At 32.1% G+C, this 18,716-nt stretch overlaps 1 protein-coding gene across 5 annotated transcripts in view; it reads right to left on the reverse strand.

Annotated features, from left to right (window-relative positions):
• The window catches only part of wap (DDB1 and CUL4 associated factor wap), a 141,989-nt gene that overhangs the window by 54,241 nt on the left and 69,032 nt on the right, over window positions 1-18,716 (reverse strand). For 4 of the 5 annotated variants that reach the window (XM_069837878.1, XM_069837881.1, XM_069837879.1 and 1 more), the window contains 2 exons: window positions 9,202-9,331; window positions 4,944-5,085 (listed from right to left, as the gene is read on the reverse strand). In XM_069837878.1, the coding sequence (XP_069693979.1) occupies window positions 4,944-5,085; window positions 9,202-9,331 (272 nt within the window). Of the gene's footprint in view, window positions 1-4,943; window positions 5,086-9,201; window positions 9,332-17,835; window positions 18,034-18,716 lie in introns of all 5 variants that reach the window. The other variant, XM_069837880.1, reaches the window with a different exon arrangement.

The following is an 18,716-nucleotide window of genomic DNA, read 5'->3' on the forward strand; positions in this document are numbered from 1 at the left end:
CAAATTAAACGTAGAATAATATTATATAGGGATGAAATTACTGGAGATTGAAATATTTCATGCTACAATAAGGGAACTATTTACAAAGAGAACAGAACAAGTACCAGCACTACATTTAAAGTGATTCAAGGCTCCCAATGAGAGGAACGGTTTCTTTCTGTTCAAACTGGCGAACGTGCCAAATGTTTAGTATGTGGACACACTGTTATAGTGAAAAAAAAAAAAAAAAACATAATATAAATAAATATATAAATGTTGATTTTATTTATACATTTTAATCTGATCTTATACCATTTCTTTTAACACTTTTAATCTGTTTTTGTATGCAACTAATACAAATTTTAAAGCAAACGTCATCAATGAGGTAAATTGTTTTAGGAAAGTAAATTACTATTTCAGACATTTCCTTGCTTATCAGAACACAGAAAACAAAACATACAGTATAAGAAAATAGATAAAGCAAAATCATAATAGCATTTCGTTGTGTAGATAATGTACATACAGTATATTGCTATCTAATTTGAAAAGACAAGTTGAAATGAAGTAATTAAATATTGTCAAAAACATAACAGAAAATGCATAAAGCAAAACATATTGTTGTATAGATAATGTAAACATATTATAAATATAACTCTCTAATTTTAAACGACATAATATTGAAATGAAGCGATAAAATATTCTTGTTAATCCCACTAAGACAATGGTACTTAATCATTTTTTGAGTCACGGACCCCTTTGAAAATCTGGTAAAAGCTATAGACCCTTCCCTATAAATATGTAAAAAAAAAGTGAGAAACAATTTTAGATATGTTTCTGCTTTTTACGTTGAAATAACATATTGAATATACATATTAACTTGTTATGTGACTTTCACGGACCCCCTGAAGCCCATGCAAGAACCCCCAAGGGGTCTATGGACCCCAGATTAAGAACCCTTTCACTAGGAGATTAGGGACTGTGTGGCCACCACTGGACTCCTCGCCTGCCCAATACATGCCTGATTCCTGCCCACCGTGAGCACGTAACTGAAGGAGAATGATTTAAATTATGCAGATCTTAGCAATGCGTATAAATAAGGTTTGAATATAAAAATCATTTTTGAATGACTGGCAATCAGATCAACAGACTATAGTGGAAGTACTTAGGGATTCTTTTAGGTTATCCAAATGTGTTTCAATTAATAGGAAGTGACTAGATTATTAATGTTTAATATAAATGCACTGCACACATACATTTACAAATAACTTTTATCTTCAATCATGAACTCAGACTTTAAGGGTGCTGTTGAATTAGAAATATAGAGTGCAATCTGAAGACTATGAAAATTTTATTCATTTACTGGAAAAAACACTGGAATACCCACAGAAACTGAAACATGAATGCATTATTTGAGGAGACATCATGTCGATTACCTAACAGAAAGAAATAGGAAATCAACTAAATTCATTGCTAGCATCTTTCAATTGAATGTACACAGTCAACTTTCCAACTAGAATACAAGAGGATTCAGCTACTGCAATAAACAATATATTTATTGGAAAGGAAAGAATAGGTATATCTCAAACAACCCCAAAAATTAATGGTCTTTTGGATCATGATGCTCAACTCCCAAACATAAATATTAATACGTCATCAAAAAGACCAACTAAAGTGAGATTCAAAACCACGAATGGGGAATCGTTAAATAGTTTTGAAACAAATCTTAAAAATGAAACATGGAAATCAGGTCAAAGCGATATGAACAGTAAATTCAATGAGTTTCATAAAACATTTCTAAATATTTTTAATGCAGTTTTCCTATAAAGTATAAAAACGAAAAAAATATCCAACAAAAGATTACACAAAGTATTAAAAATCTCATGCAAAACCAAGAAATTGTTATATACTGTATACAGACAGACTAGAAAAATAATGACACACTTAAAACAACACTATAAAAATTATTCCAAAAAATTACACAAAGTGACCAAAAAAAGCTAAAGAATTACACTATAATACAACAATACAAAACGATGATAATAAAATCAAAACTTGGAACATAATTAAAAAAGAAAGTGGATGATCAAAAAGTAAACGAAAGCTATACCCTTATATCTAACAATACAAAAAAGTCAAACCCAAATGAAATTGCAAATAAATTTTTTTTTTTCAATATTAGCTGCCCTACTTTTTCAAGTGTTCATAAATGACCTTGCCCCTCTAATAAAAGATCTAGGTCATCCCATATTATTTGCAGATGACACAAGTATAGTAATTACAGCCAACAACTCAAACACATTACAATCTTTAACAGAGGCAATTCTCCTTCAAATATGTGCCAATAAATTAGTATTAAATTTTAACAAAACTAACATATTTCAATTTAAATCCTGCCCAAAATCAATCTCGCAAATTTCAGGCATAATAATTAACAACAGGTCCCTAATAGAAACAACAACAAACAAATTTTTTGGCTTACAAATCGATAATATATTAAATTGGAAAAATGCTATCAAAGAAATTATTCCCAATCTAAATTCATCTTTTTTTGCTATTAGATCTATGCAAGAGATTGTAAATATCGATAGCTTAAGTCAAAATACTTTGTGATACTCGATAATGAGTTTTGGAATAATATTCTGGGAAAATTCTACAGACAATAACAGTATATTCCTACTACAAAGAAGAGTAATTAGAATAATAGTAGGTACTAAATCTAGGGAATCATGTAGGACCATTTTTAAAAAAATACAAATAATGCCCATGGATTCTCAGTATATTTTTTCATTAATAAACTTCCTCCTATGTAATAGTGAAAACTTTGTAACTAATGCAACGTTCATAGTATAAATACACCCTCAAGAAAATGACTCTCATATTCCATCGTCAAGTCTATTGTGCTATCAAAAAAGAGTGCATTAATTACTTGGCAGTAAAAATGTTTAATACCTCCTTATGAAAATAAAAAATCAAACTCAAAACGTACGATTATTTAGGACCAAATTAAAGAAGTATCTAAATTCTCAACCTTCTATTCTGTAGGTGAATTTATGACATTCAACAACACTGCATGAATATTTCTGTCTTGTATTAAGTATCAATACTAACTGGTTGTGTTGTACTAGTACTGGGTGTTCAGTTCAAAATGTGTCATGGCTCGCTGTATGCCGTCATGTGGCTAGCCGATGAGCCTAGAGAATTCAATCTTCCTACACTTCCGCAGAGGTGTATAACCTAAGAGGCAGAGAAGTTGCCTAGCAAGTACGGCGTTCATTCTGAAGAGTACTTACCGATACATACGGTAACGCGGTAGTGGCAGGAATGTGAACTGTTTGGAAATACGTACTGTCGGGATATGGGGAGAGGGTTAAGACGATTACGTATTTCTTGGCATTAACTTCGACAGTCAACATGGACACGGAGCATTTGATTTGTGTTGTGGAATGTTACCGTACGCAACCAATGATAACAAATACCCTGCATACGACTTGCCGGCGCAAAACACAGTTCGAAAGAGGTTATAGTAGCACACAGACCATACAGACCGCCATCTGTTGCTACGATGTTCAAGTTATACCGTACACGTTCTCAAGTTCAGATTGAAGAACACCTTAAATAATAGGCAACTTCTCTAACATATAAGCTGAAACTCGCTTCAAATCGGTGACCCAACAACAGTGACGTCATGACACACTTTGAAATGAACACCCAGTATATTGTAGAACTCTTCTATATATATATTTCAACCAGACTGTGACTATGAATTAAGAATGTAGTACTATTAAGATTTTTTGACAAGTTCCATATTCTAGCTGTGAAACAATGTACGAATACCATGAAATGTAAATAAATATAATACAATACAATGCAAGGTATCTTAATTATTAGTTTTTTTTTTTTATATTATACATGTTTACTACAAACCTCTTGCAATTTCAGTTTTGTTTTGCCGGGATTTGCCTCAGCTTCTTTTATAGGCCTAAATCTAACTTTGTCTTCCAACAAGTAGTTTTAATCTTACATACATGACACCTAGACAGACCTGCAACTATTTTTAAATGTCTGGAACATGTTTCATGAAAAAGAAAATAAGCTAGTATGTAAAGACGGAGTATGCTGTCTCTGTATTAGCCTGGGCTGTGCGAGTTTCCTGTCTTAGGCCGGCACCATACTGCATCAGACAGAACAGTTTTGTTTTGGACCGTCTGCTGTGACAGTGATTACACGCATTCTTATGAGGTTGCAGCATACTACTTCAGACGAATGTCCCGGGATGAATATCCAACGCAGTCTGCTGCAGCCTCATAAAATGTGTGCAATCAACATCACATCGGATGGTCCGAGACAAACCCCTCCTGTCTGAGACAGAAGGTCCAATGCAGTATGCTGCTGGACTTCAGTTCGAGTCCTATAATATTGAGATCACTGATATAAGAGGCAACATTCTTCACTCTCACACGGTATGTATTATGTTCCCATATCCTGCAGCTCACCTTGTGGATTGGCGGATTGTGGAAATGATTAGAATGTATTCAGCCAGAAGACAAATAATATGAATTTAGAATTAAACTTTATTACGTATCAAAGTGAACAAAAATATGTACAATTCAATCTCGACCTTAAAAAAATACTACATACAAAAACGAATTACTTACAAATCAATTATGTACAATTTAGAATTAATTTATATATAATGAAATGTAATTTTGTCAAGACCTGTGCATAATTACGTACAAACCAGAAGTAAGTATAAATGGGTTATGTGTAACCGAGGTTCTACTATATTTTAAACACTAATAAGCAATGTATTCTAGATTTCACCAAAAAGACATTGAAAACATTTAATTACCCACAATGATGCAATTGTCTAAATATATTATACTCTCCATATCGTTCAGAACACTAAAAGGAAAAATAGAAAAATTATCTCTGCCTCAAATTCCTCATGAAAAATCAATACTTACACTGTCTGGAATCCACATAATTTTTGTGGTAGGATAGGGATGGTCAAATGTGCTTTTCGCACTGAACTCTGATGTGTCTTCATCAAGTGAAACTATCTGAACCTTGTTATTGTATTCTTCAACAAAACTGCCCAATGCAAGCCTGAAATTATACAATTAAATATTACACCATCTTGTTTGTAAATATTCATCTCAACATCTATTTTTGAATAAAATTTTCAATTCTAAATACAATGGAATATTCTTTTTATTATTTAATGACCCTGTATCATAAACTGTGTTGTTATCTAGGATTGATGACATTGGTGATGTATCTTGGTAAAATGAATTCAATAATTCGTCATGGAACTGTTTGATATTCGCCTTACAATTTGATAAAACTTGAAAAATCTCAAACATGTAATCATTCCAAGTGGAATACAAAATTACAGCTGTGCATAGCTTCAGTCCTGTTCATTACCCCCAGGCTAAGCCAAAGATCATAATGGAAGAAAAATTTAAACACACAACAAAATTAATACACATGTTTCAATCCTTCTTTACATAATTACTTTTTACTTTGCAATTCAATAGAAAAACGAAATCATAACATTTATTTACAATATATGTCTATGAAGTGAATCTTGGGAAAAAATATATATATATAGTAACTATTATCACTCATATTAATAGTTTTTTTTATTGGGTTATTTTACGACGCTGTACCAACATCTAGGTTATTTAGCATCTGAATGAGATGAAGGTGATAATGCCAGTGAAATGAGTCCGGGATCCAGCACCGAAAATTACCCAGCATTTGCTCATATTGGGTTGAGGGAAACCCCAGAAAAAATCTCAACCAGGTAACTTGCCCCAACCAGGAATCGAACCCGGGCCACCTGGTTTCACAGCCAGACATGCTAACCGTTACTCCACAGATGTGGATGATATTAATAGTAAATTCAATGTATTTTTAACTAATTTACGAATTATTTAAATTAATCTTTTCCAGTTCAAGTCTGTGAAAAAGTCCAAAAGTAAAAGCATGTGAATAATTTAGGGAAATATAATCTCATGTGTTAGGCCTATAAAGAGAAATCTAGATTTAATTGGTACGAAAAATAATGATAGTCATATTCTTAACTATTAAAAGAACTACTGTAAAATTTTGTCAAAATGTATAAAAGAAGCAAAATAACACATTTTAATAGAAAAATAAAAAATTCAGATAATAAAATTAAAACTATTTGGGATATTATTAGAAATGAATCTTATCAATATTCAAAGAATGAAAATACTTTCTTTATCTACATTAAAATCAATGATTATAAAGCAGGGGATCCAATATCTACTGAAAATTATTAGAAAACATCTATATAAATATTATTGCCAACTTAAACATTCAAGATTGTGCAGATGATGTTGCAAATGGTTATTTAAAAGACAAATTTAACACTGAATTTCCATCTCTCAAATTTATACCAAATACATACTGCAGCAGAAATCATGTATGTAATAAAACATCTACAAACAAAAGATGCCCCTGAAAATGTTGAAATAGCAAGTAAAGTTTTAAAAGCATGTTCTGAAATAATATGTCCTCCACTAAGCTATTTATGCAATTTGTCAATGCAAAGTAGCATTTTCCCATAGGGACAAATACTTAATATTAAAAGCAATATACAAAAAGGGAGATAAATGTACTCTTGCTAATTTTAGACACATATCATTATTAACAACATTTTCAAAAGTGTTTAAAATTATATATAATATATTCTATCATTTGGAATCCAACAATATATTAGTTTGGATGAAGTATAGAATTTTTTTAATTCTAAATTATGTCGGAAGGATATTTTGCGATGTGACTAAAACATTTCATTGGTTGGTAAAAACTAAATAAATAAAGTTTTACGGTATTAAAGATGAGACCTAGGTTGGTTTACATCTTACTTTTCAAATAGAAAATAAAAAGTGAAAATAAATACACAAAATTACTTATTCTGAATTTATCTAATTGTTAATTGTGAACTAACAAGCAAACATTCTGATGGAGGCAGATAAAATAGTTAGGTTTTTTTCTTTCATCATGTTAATGTCAAAAGAAGTGCTTATACAAATTTTGGCCACTCGACCGCAATTATGAGGGCCTTAAAAGAATAAGTTCACCAGGAACCATTAACAGAAAAAAAAACAATTTCATTCGAAAAATTTATTGGAACAGACACAGCAATTGTTGAGCTACTTTTCTACTTATTCCCCACTGGAATTGAGACATATGTCATATCATGGGATCGACAGAGAGGTGCAGACAACTGTCAAATGCTGGTTCTGATCCCAGGCGGCTGACTTCTATGTACAACACAACAAAAATTGATCCCATGGTATAAAAAATGTCTCAACTCCAGCGATTTTTACTTATATGGTACTTTAAAAGACAGGATCTATAAATCAAATCTACAAACATTGGATGAATTGCATTTCAGAAACGGAGCTGCAACATGTAAACAAAAAATAAATATGTTTCGGTGCTACAAAGCCTGCCTCACAGCAAATTGGGAACACTTTCAACGTCGTCTTTGAAAAAGTTAAGCACATTTTCTGTACTTCACTGGTTGTACGGTGTGTGGAGTTGTGTGCAGCTACACTGCATATTGTCACTTCCACTCTACTTCTGTGAGCAGAAGAATATAAAATGTATGCATTGTATTAAAAACCAAGATACATTTAGTACTAAACAAAACATTCATATTTTAATATAATACACAAATTAGTTCCCCATCTAATCTCTGTGAGCCATATTCATAGACATTCTTAGCGCTTCCGGTGGATGATCAGTGAACTAACATTTTTCGTATTCATAAACCAGTGTTAGTGATATTATATGATATGAATCCTGTACAAGTAATCAGCCGGGGCTAGTTTAGCACGCTCATAGCGTGGGCTAGCGAAATGTCTATGCATAGCACCCTCCAAGTCTAAGATGTTATAAAAAAGTAGTTCATTATTAATGTATTAAACTCTAATTATCTACCTCATTATCTGAAAGATTTGAAGGGCCAATAGAACAGATTCAGAGCACAATTAACCAAAATTCTGCATACTCGTATCTTCTCCGAATTGTTTATGCATATAAATTGAATTACTCTCCTTGTTATATATTGTGTATTTTTGTACAGTTCAAGCGGTAAATTATTATTTCTGCTTGTAAATTTAATTAATTTGCATGCCATGTATTGTATATATTTGCATAGCCACCAGTGTAGCTTAGTCGCCAGACTTGCTTGCCTGCTGATAAGCAGCTGTGCTTGGGCTGATTACCTGCTGGATGAATCCCCCCCCCCCCCCCCCCCCCCCCCGAGGTTTCCCACAACTGTAAGGCAAATATCAGATAATCTGTGGAGTATCCTCAGCCTCACCTCATCTTGCCACAAAGATAGTATAACTCTCGACTTGTTCCACATCTTAAAGTTTCAATGCTAATGTAAGATCTATGGAATACAGTAAATGTAGTGAAAATGTAATAAAATACTGTTCTTACAGTTCCAAAACATTATATAAGCTTTCAAAATTTAGTTTTATGTGACACTAACCAAAATGAATTAATGTTATGTGATACTTTTCGGATACCATCTCTGATCTTACAAGGAAGTGTGGCATGTGAAATTTTCCAAAAGAAATACAGATAAGGGTTATTAATTGTTAAAGAATTACATGAAATATCTCAATGAATTCAACATGTTATAATCATTACTGTCATTTAAAAGAAGTAAATTAATCGAAATAACAATCCTTCATTGTATGAGTAAGACTAACTTCTTAAGGAACAACAAAAATCTCCAAAATTTATGGTGCTATTAGCCTCGATACCTAAAAGAAATCAAACTTCCAAAAATTATGAACATAAAAATACGAAGGATTAAAGAACGGGAGTACAGAAAATGAAAAAAATTGTTGCAGACTGGAACAAAGACAGAAATGGAAACTATTTCATCATACGACATATCTCATACACTTAACATAAGAATATCATGGGATTGTTGGGATGAAATAGGACTAGTAATCAATGTGAATCTATAGAAGTAGCAGATGCTTCAAATTAGGTCAGGCACATGAAAATATTTTTTCGACTCGAAACTCCTCTTTCACTATACAATAATTTGAATATTAAACAACTTAATCACAAATTCAAGAAAAGATACAAATCTTTATTCCACTACTGTGAATTTTAAAACGCTCATTGTGATACAAACCAAAAAAGTTTTATTTTTCAACTTACCTAAATCTTTTATCTGGTCGAACTGACCAATTCATACTATAGAGTGGCCACGGAGCTTCATATTTATAGATTTCCTTCCGCTTTGGAGGTGCTCCATGGACTGCCATTGTCAGGGCTCGTTGAAGTGGCTCTAGAACATTTCATGAAGTTTCATAGGTTATACATGAGCATGGTACTTTAATAAATAATAATCAGAAGTCAGTTGTCACAGAACAATTATATCACCATCAGATTTCTTCAACAGGCAAACTGTACAAATAATCTTTTACTGAAAGAGCAGTTCAATACTTCAAAAAGGAAAGAACTTTCCTTAAGGTCTGTTAACATTCTGACAATGATATTCACAGCTACATTTATTTAATATATTCATATACATCATAACATTCCAATTTTAAAAATAAGATCATTTCATATGAATTTCACAACAAAATAATTATTAAACCTTAAAAGAAACAATTCAATATCCTGACTCAATGTTAACATTAAAAGAGAATACATGGGGAATATTAGAGATGTCACATGTACTACAACTTCAACTTATTTACGTGTATGATCAATGTAATACTAATGTATCACATAAATCAAGTGCATGAATGAGAACCACTGGTATTTCATTATTCCGGAACAGACCAAAGCAATTTGCAAATGTATTTCTTCTGTGATAGAAAATAAAGCCATAGGATGCATTAATTATGTAACAGGGGAGCAAATAGGTGAAATGTACTGTATCTTCAAAAAATTGTGTGTGTGTGATTTATTTTCAGTGCCTGTTTAAAAGATGGTGCTGACAACAATAAATGTGTAGTTATAAAAAGTTATAAGTTTCGGAATGTCAAAATTTTCCCAAATTCTCATATTAGGTAATGTCTGTTCCATTTTGGACAATCAATATATGTAAAAAAAAATTACACTGAGGGCCTTCAAGAGTCACACAACAATCCAATAAACTGGGAGGTCAAATTCTCCATGCATATGCTACTAGTTCTACCAATCATGCTAACAGACTAGAGGTAGTAAGCGATGATTTTGAATCAGTAAAAGACTTCGTCAAAGATGAAATACTCATAATTTTAGATTATTTTGAGGAATAGTGTGTCACAGTAAAAGAGAGCAAGTGATCGAAGGATGGTAAAACAGATATGAAGTAACAAGACATAACCTGCACTAAACAATATATAAGCGAGGGATGGCACAACAGGTTTCAGCTTAAAATGGGAAAACATCCTACTTTATACAGTGCTCCTGGTAAGGTCAATAAAAAAGCAAACCGAGGCAGAAACAATACTTGCAGAATTTGCACTGGAGACGTCAGTCAGAGCAAAACATAAAAAAAGCACGGGGTGAATGTGTGGTAAAGATTTAAGACAGTAGCAGCTCAGTATGAGATCTGCAAAGATGAAAACATACTGTTAGATTACGTCAGAGAAATAGGTCGCAACATAAATTTGTACCCTACATTTCCATCTAAATTCAAGTTTATTTTTAGAAAAATAAATTTGAGTTTTTTAACATGTTTGGAAAAGAAAATTTATGTAACAAAGGGTTCGTGTTTTGTCCTCACTGACTAAACAATTCATACTATTCAGCAAGTTCCTTCCTTTAATGATGTTTCGTACACTGAGAATACAGAGTTCAGCATTCTCACTTGTTCTGTCATTTGTTAAGTTAGGAGTATCTAATTTAAAAAACAGTTTAAAATGTTGGACTTCTAACACTTCTCAATAAAAACATCCCGAAAAAAAGCGCAGATTTTCATTCGAAATTAAGTTTCAGTAAAATGTAAAATGCAAGTGTTTCATTAAAGGCATATGCAGTACCCCTATAAATTTGTATATTTGCATTTCGTATTTCAATAGTCAATGTTATTTATATAATTTTCAATCATAAACCTACCCTATCTAGACCTAGTGAATCCAGTGATATTTGTAAAATCAAAGGTTTAGTCATGCATAAAAATGAACAACTGTCATAAAGGAATACAGTGTGAATATATATATATATATATATATATATATATTTTTATGTGTGTCCACTGAGCACTTTGCTTATATTTTGCGTCAACTCAACTGCAGCCTGTAATGGAAATTTTACGAAATTATTGAAAAAAAATTTATAAATTATAAATTTGCAAGGTAATCACACTTCCCACTTGTTTCATGATCAGACATGCTAACTGTTACTCCACAGTGGTGGACTGCAGTGACTCTTAAGGGAAGAAAGTGGCAAAATGAAAAATGAGATTTCTTTTTATAGTGTTCCATCAAATAACTCAATACATTTATTTATTTATTTACAAACATTTGTCCTTGATAACCTGAACTGTATAGTAATATTGTAATCGTAGTTCTAGTCATAAATTAATTGTAACAAAAATTTACTTAAGAAGTATTTGTTGCTTTTGGTGTACAGTTATGTCCGTCATGCATTTTGTTATGTAACTTATTTTTCTATTGTTCTTTTAAGCCGTATTCCTAATGAAGTAAAATGGACTATGAAGACATTCGAGATATGCATATTAATAGGGGAGGAGTTTTGTTTGATGTTCACAGTGGAGAGAAAAATTTACATTTGCAAACAAATGAACAGCTGTAGAATGGAAAAATCGTGATAACCATATATTATGCATAGGCATATGCTTGACTTCTGTTGCCACCTTTAGATTTAAAAAGGATGTTCCTATTTGTTCTGATACAGTCATTTTTGCAAATGGCATTTTAGAAACACTAATACGCAGTTGTGTACATGGAATGAGCAACAATAATAAAATAAAATGTTAATATTATCATCAAGTGCATTTTCTTACAATAGATATCAGATTATTTGGCGTTAACTTTTTCTCTCAGTGTTTACAAATACAAATTTTGGTGTTATCTGTATCATCAACACAATTTCAGGACAATGGAAACTATTAAAGTTAAGAATCAGCTACATAACATCAAAATAGTTTACCACACTATTTAATAATATAATGAATAAACAATAATTAATTACATTTAAAATTTTCTGGTGGGTGGCCATTATTTTTTGTGATATAAGATTTCCTTCATTGAATCAGTTTCCTAAAAAGAGATCCTAAAATCAGTGACGTCAACAATAAAGAAAATCCTGAAATAGCTGAAACATGTCACTTTTCGGATTTACAGTAGTTCTTTAAATCTTTGAAAATTCCTCCTGGAAATTTTGCATAGTGACTTTAAGCCCTTTTTCCCGTCCACCAGAAAATTATTTTCAGTATCAACATTGGAGCAAGGGATCCAAATCAACTTTAACACACACAGCTGTAGAAAATGCAGGATGAATAATGGCATGTCACTGAACACAAAAAACTCGTCAAAATTCATTGTTCGAAAGTCCAGACTTTTTTTTTTTTTTTTTTCCCCCCTGGAACTTTTATACTAAATAACCCTCCAGACATTCAGACTCTGTGAGATCCTTACGAATTGTTGGTGTATCTGGTACACTTTAAGTATTATATTTTCTCATAATTTTTAAATGTTGCGAGAGCTTAAAATTGTACAAAAACTTTTAGCCAAATATTTGGAGGGATGTTTTGCGACAAGTTCCTACAGATACATGCGTACAATTATAACACAGTCTTAAATTTGAGCTTCATCTTCTCCTTTTTAAAGTTGACAAGTTCTGAAGGGTTGTTTAAAAAACACTAGATTCCAAAGTTCAAGCGTTTTGACTAAATTTATTAGCTTAGCATGATCACATCAATAAATGGATTTGAAGGTCCTTCTCGAAAATTTGTTTCAATTACAATTTTTAGAGAAAAGAATAACAGACAGTCTGGGCCTTGGCAGTTTTAATCTCTACATCATTCATGCTTTTTAGAAACTTAATCTCTGAATTCTCACTATCTAGTTACTCGAGGAATATCACAATGGCCTTAATATATTCAATTATTCAGAGTGTTTCTGAAGTGCTTCAATAAACTTTGGGAGATGGTTCTACACACAAACACAATGGAAAAAAAAATCCATATACATATATGTCCGCAACCGAAGCATTTCTTTTTGTAGGGAAATTTGAAATGTTTAGTTTGTGCCACTCACGTGGACGAGATGGAAACTTTGCAACAGTATATATTTTTAACCATGTGCAACCATTTCCCATTCCCTGGGACGTTTGTTTGTATACAACAATTACTACATCATTATGATGAGGCCTGTATTCAGATGGATCAGACATTGTGTTTGTATTTTAGAAGAGTGGAATAATACTTTAATAACTGTCTCGTAAGTGGTGCCAGTTCGTACCACTTGTGAGGTTCAGACCTATTTTCGGACAGTTTACTGAACAATCCATCAGTGGTGGCAACTGGGTATATGAAAATTGGAATGGGGAGCAAGGATTTTCCATTAAAAAGGTGGGCCTGAAAGTGTAGTCAAATACCTTAGAGTATAATGCTCGCCACATTTCTTTTGCCCTGGTGGGCTAGTCATTAGGTGGGCACTATACGTACAGAAATCAAATTATAATTCAATTACGTTAAAATGGAGTTTAGAAAGTGCTAGAAATAAGTGACCTAGCACAAAGATAAGTAGGTAGGCTTCTGATAAGGGTTACTGGTCATAGACACTACATAATTATAAATTATAGTATTATAAATGATATAATGGATGCACTCTTAGGAAAATAAATAAATTAAAAAAAATAGGTGACTTAGTGACATGTTTTAACAAATAATAACTATCAATTAAATCTTAAAATATGATAAATGGGGTTATATTTGTTTTAACATGACAAAGACAAAAAATATCAAGATAAGGACCATTACAAAGACAACAAGGACTACAATAAGGACCATGACAAGAACAATGACAAAAATTATGACAAAAGTCATTATAAGGACTACAACAAAGACCTGTCCTTGTGATGGTCCATGTCGTCATCCTGTTTATTGTGCTTGTCATAGTCTTATGTATTTTATTTTATTTATAAATTAATTAATAAACAAGCAATGCTGATTCTCCAATAACTATCTTTTGCTACTTCCATACAGAACGCACTGTATTAACAAAAAGGGAAGTAATTACGTAAAATATTTTAGCCATCCTAGCATTATAAACAGGTTGTTACTGTATCGAAAATCGTGTATAATTGGCTTATTATAGCACGCGTGCCAATAAAAGCAATGACGTATTTGCTATGATGTAATATTGGAATGCTTGCTATCTTGGTTATTGCTTCTACGCGCCACGTAACAAGAAATGAAACGCAGGACAGAAGGTAACATATCATTTATTTCCAATCTTTAACAATTTTGTATGACTTTTGTAGTATCACATAAAACAGTTCTGTGGTTCAGAAAAGCTATATTAACAAAATAAAGGAACATTTGTAACATAACCTGCAAGTTCATCCATTCCTCTTTACTCAATGTCAATGCCAGGCACAACTAATCGATACAAACATATAAGATAATTTTTCAGCTATGGATCCCGAATTGAATTTCTTTCATAACTTCTTTCCTACAATTTATATTGCTAAGATGCCATAAAGTGTTGTACCCAACTCATGGATAATATTATTATGACACTCGTGAAAACTATTGCACTCGCTATTGTTTGTGCGACAAACATTCATTCACTCATGCCATAATCACCAAGATTATCCACTTGTTGCATATATAACTATAATATCTCAATGCTAACATTCATTCATACCATAATCATCAAGATTATCCACTTGTTGCATAAATAATTATAATATCTCAATGCTAACATTCGTAAGCACGATACACTATTACATGGAAATTTTTAATTTTAACATAACATATTATAAAAATTCTACTTCCAATTCAAATTTAATTTATATATTTTTTTCTCCAAAAATAGGTATCAAATTTAACTGTTTAAATAAAAAAAAATAATCCAACAATTCTTAAAACCAATGACATCAGTTTGTGAAACTTTAGATAATGATAAGAGCCTTTGTTTTATTCCAAAGTACACTTCTATATACTGATATAAATTTGTTTCGTTTTCCAGTGACTAGCAATGCCACATGTGTTAAACATTCCTGCTTTTTGTGTGTATTCATTAACAGTTTTTTTTTCTACGATAGTGCCTAAATTTGTATTTATCCACTGTTATCAAGGCATAAAGTGAGCCTTTAAAACACCAGTGTGTAAAATATGTAAGTAATTACTTTACACACTGCAATTCATGGATACTTATTTTTAAATGTTTGTGAGTTTAGACAGCCATGAAATTGTGGTCGTATAAACTCTCCACATTGAAATATTTATTTAATGTACATTTGTGCTATCATGAAAAAAAAAAAAAAAAACACTGTATGATACATGTTCGTAAAGTTATCCTTTTGGTCCTCGTGTGTTTGTGAAATTAGGTGAATCCTATGAGATTGAATGTGACAGCTTATCTGCAAAAATTAATGTATTCTCAAGGGGGAAAAATATATATATTAAAAGTGGATCACACATTAATTTCCAGATTGGTGTTGGAGTTAAAATATGAAAATTCTCACAATTAAGTTGTACACCCAAATACTGTGAAACTTTTGAAATTGTGGCACACGTCTTTGTGGATCTTACCACACAGTGAAGAATCCACATATGCATTCTTTTAAACAACTGCAAGGTTGTAAAGTAATTTCTGTTTCAGAAAGTCCGATACAAAATAAAATAAAATAAAAGACTTTCAATCTGGGCTAAGACGCAACAAAAATTCCACAACTGAAGAGGTGGATTTCAAAGTGTCCTAAGTCATTTTTTTTTTTCAGATTTTAATTTAAAGTAGCTTCAGAATAAATTATGGTTTCACTTGCTATCAAAGGGACATAAACATATATTCTATAATGCTATAAAACAATCATGCAATGAGAAATATCAAATTTATTCCAAACTGTCCTAAGTATTCAGTTTATTGCTTCCAAACTGACCTATGCCCACATGCGTACACTATATGCAGTAGACTGCACACAAAACTATTTCCACTTGCACTGTTGGCTAGGACGTACGTGATATCTGTAAAATATGAATGAACTTAATGTTAAAGAAAGCAGTGATGTTCTTCCACAGTCTCAAATAGGACAAGTAAAAAATGAGTTTGACTGGTGTACAATAGAAATCGCAGTAAGTATGTGAGAAATAATTCAGTTTCAGATGCAAGAGGAAAACCAATCACAACCTGTTCTCATAAACACATGGTTGTAATGCCAGTAGTTTGACAAATGATGCTGCAACATATTTTTAAAATAAGTCTACAGTTACAAAAAAGTGTCTGTAATGGTTTAGTTGTTACTCTCGAGGTTAAAATATTATTATCGATGACCAAAGTTGGACAAAGACAGTGAATACTTTGGTGTAGGTATTTCATGAATCAAGTCACAGTAGACCAAAAAGAAGAGGGGTTAGCAGGCAAACTACAAGGGATGTGCAAGTCTCAGATTCGATCACTGCATCTATTTCTAAACTTAAATTTCGGGACAGCCATTATGGCAGGGGAAACCATTGCAAGAAACTTTCTTCCCTCTCAGAGTTCAGTGCTAAAAAACTATGGCTTATTTGGAAATGTGAAAGAATGATTCAGGATATAAAATTTGCTCATTCTCAAAATGTTTTAAATGGTTTCATTCACGTTTTAATTTATCCTTTGCAAACTCAAATATAAGTTTACTTTCCAGATTAAGACCCGGTTTCTTCAACCTTTGTTAAATTATAACAGTGTGTTATTCCATTTTAACTGTAAACTTAACAGTTGAAGCATTTCTTCAATAACTGTTAGTACTAACAGGCTGTTAAAATCCATGTTAATTTAACTGCTCAATTTCACGCAATTAAATCATTTAACTCTTTGTTAGCATAGAAGTATTCAGTATGGCTGGTGCATTAGATGCTGAACTTCTATATCTTGATTATTTAGAAAATGATATCCATGAATATATAAACAGAGCAGATGATTTCAGTGATTTGACAGAACAGCCTATTTTCTGTCAAGCCTCACTTTTCAATAATTTCTTTATACTGCAAAATTATTTCCAGCATAAGGCTTCTCTCGAACAAAGAGAAATTATTCCCACAATTTCTTTTCGTTTCAGTGTTTTCCATTTCATAACAGCAATACCAATACGGCAATACGCCACTCCATGCTATTGTGATACAGACGATGAAAAGAAGCATAAATGAAACCTGAGAGAATAGAAAGACTTCTATCCTCTCTGAATCAAACAACAGAAACAAGCGAGATTCGCAACTGTCAAAGTTCAGAAAACAGAATTGAGCCTATACTTGGTTATAGGTTATTGTTAAACTCTAGAATCTCTGGTTCTAACAGTGAGTTAACAAACAGAATGTTAAAATGTGAAATGTAAAGTTGAAGAAACGCAATATTTTTAAGAGAAATTTATACTTTTAACTTACAGTTAATTAACACTATGTTAGGTACATTTTAACAAAGATTGAAGAAACCGGGCCTAAGAATTGTAACAAGTCTGTTTTACAGATATATGATGGATAAATACATATATATCATATCATATTATATTTTTCAGATTATCCTAAGTCTTCACATGGATCTGTTTGAAAAACACTAAGATAACTAAATCTATATAACAAGCAGAGTGACTCTAAATACTTCAGAGAAGTGTCAAAATAAATTCAACTACCTAATGAAATAAAATATGCAGGCACTAGGAGCGTTAAATTTGTTGTACCAGTTTTTGTCACTTCACTCTTAACTTGTCATTTTGACTTCGACCAGTCTGGAATCCACCTCTTCATGAACATCACACCATACCGAATATTGAATACACTTCTAAGGGTCACTTGGCAGTTCAATAGTGAGAAGTTGGGTATAAATCATTCTGCAACATATTCAAATAGTACTGCAAATTAACCGTTTCTCTGAAGAAAATTGGCTCGATTAATTCATGGCTAGGTAAATCTATTAAAAAAAATCAAAATTCCCCCATAACTGAAAATTTAGCGAATGTTTAGTGGTTTTTCTCTTGTCCAAAAAAGGACATTTTGTCTGTATACTGTCCCTTTCAATTAAAAATAGGCCTTGAGGAAGAAAATTGTATGTTCAAAATTATATCTTTACTTTTTACTCAAAGTGTAATGCAATCTCCCCTCAGCTGTCAGTGTCTCAAGCACTAGCACAAAAAGTTTGTATAAACAAGATAAATAATTATATTAACAAGAAAGCCCAGCTTAGATTCCTTCCTAGGTTGTGATGGACTTCAACAATATTATTGATATGCAGCATGCACAATGGACCTTTGCAACAGTACAAGAATCCCTCCTAGGTCCAGTTCTTGAAAAGCCAAGCCAAATCTCCTCTCCCTTTATGTTGAGACAGCCTGTGCAACAGTCACTTTGTTGTGTATCTACAATTTTTATTCCCTCTGCGGTACTACCTAGATTTCATGTCGTTTTTATTTTTCTATTTTCAAGCTAAATGTTTAGCCACACCAGACATTCACTGGTTCTCCCTTCTTACTTAAGTGGTCGATGCTGGTCACATCTGGTATTATCATTTCTACCC

This window comes from Periplaneta americana, chromosome 10, assembly GCF_040183065.1.
Source record: "Periplaneta americana isolate PAMFEO1 chromosome 10, P.americana_PAMFEO1_priV1, whole genome shotgun sequence".
In the NCBI taxonomy this organism is placed as follows: Eukaryota; Metazoa; Arthropoda; class Insecta; order Blattodea; family Blattidae; genus Periplaneta; species Periplaneta americana.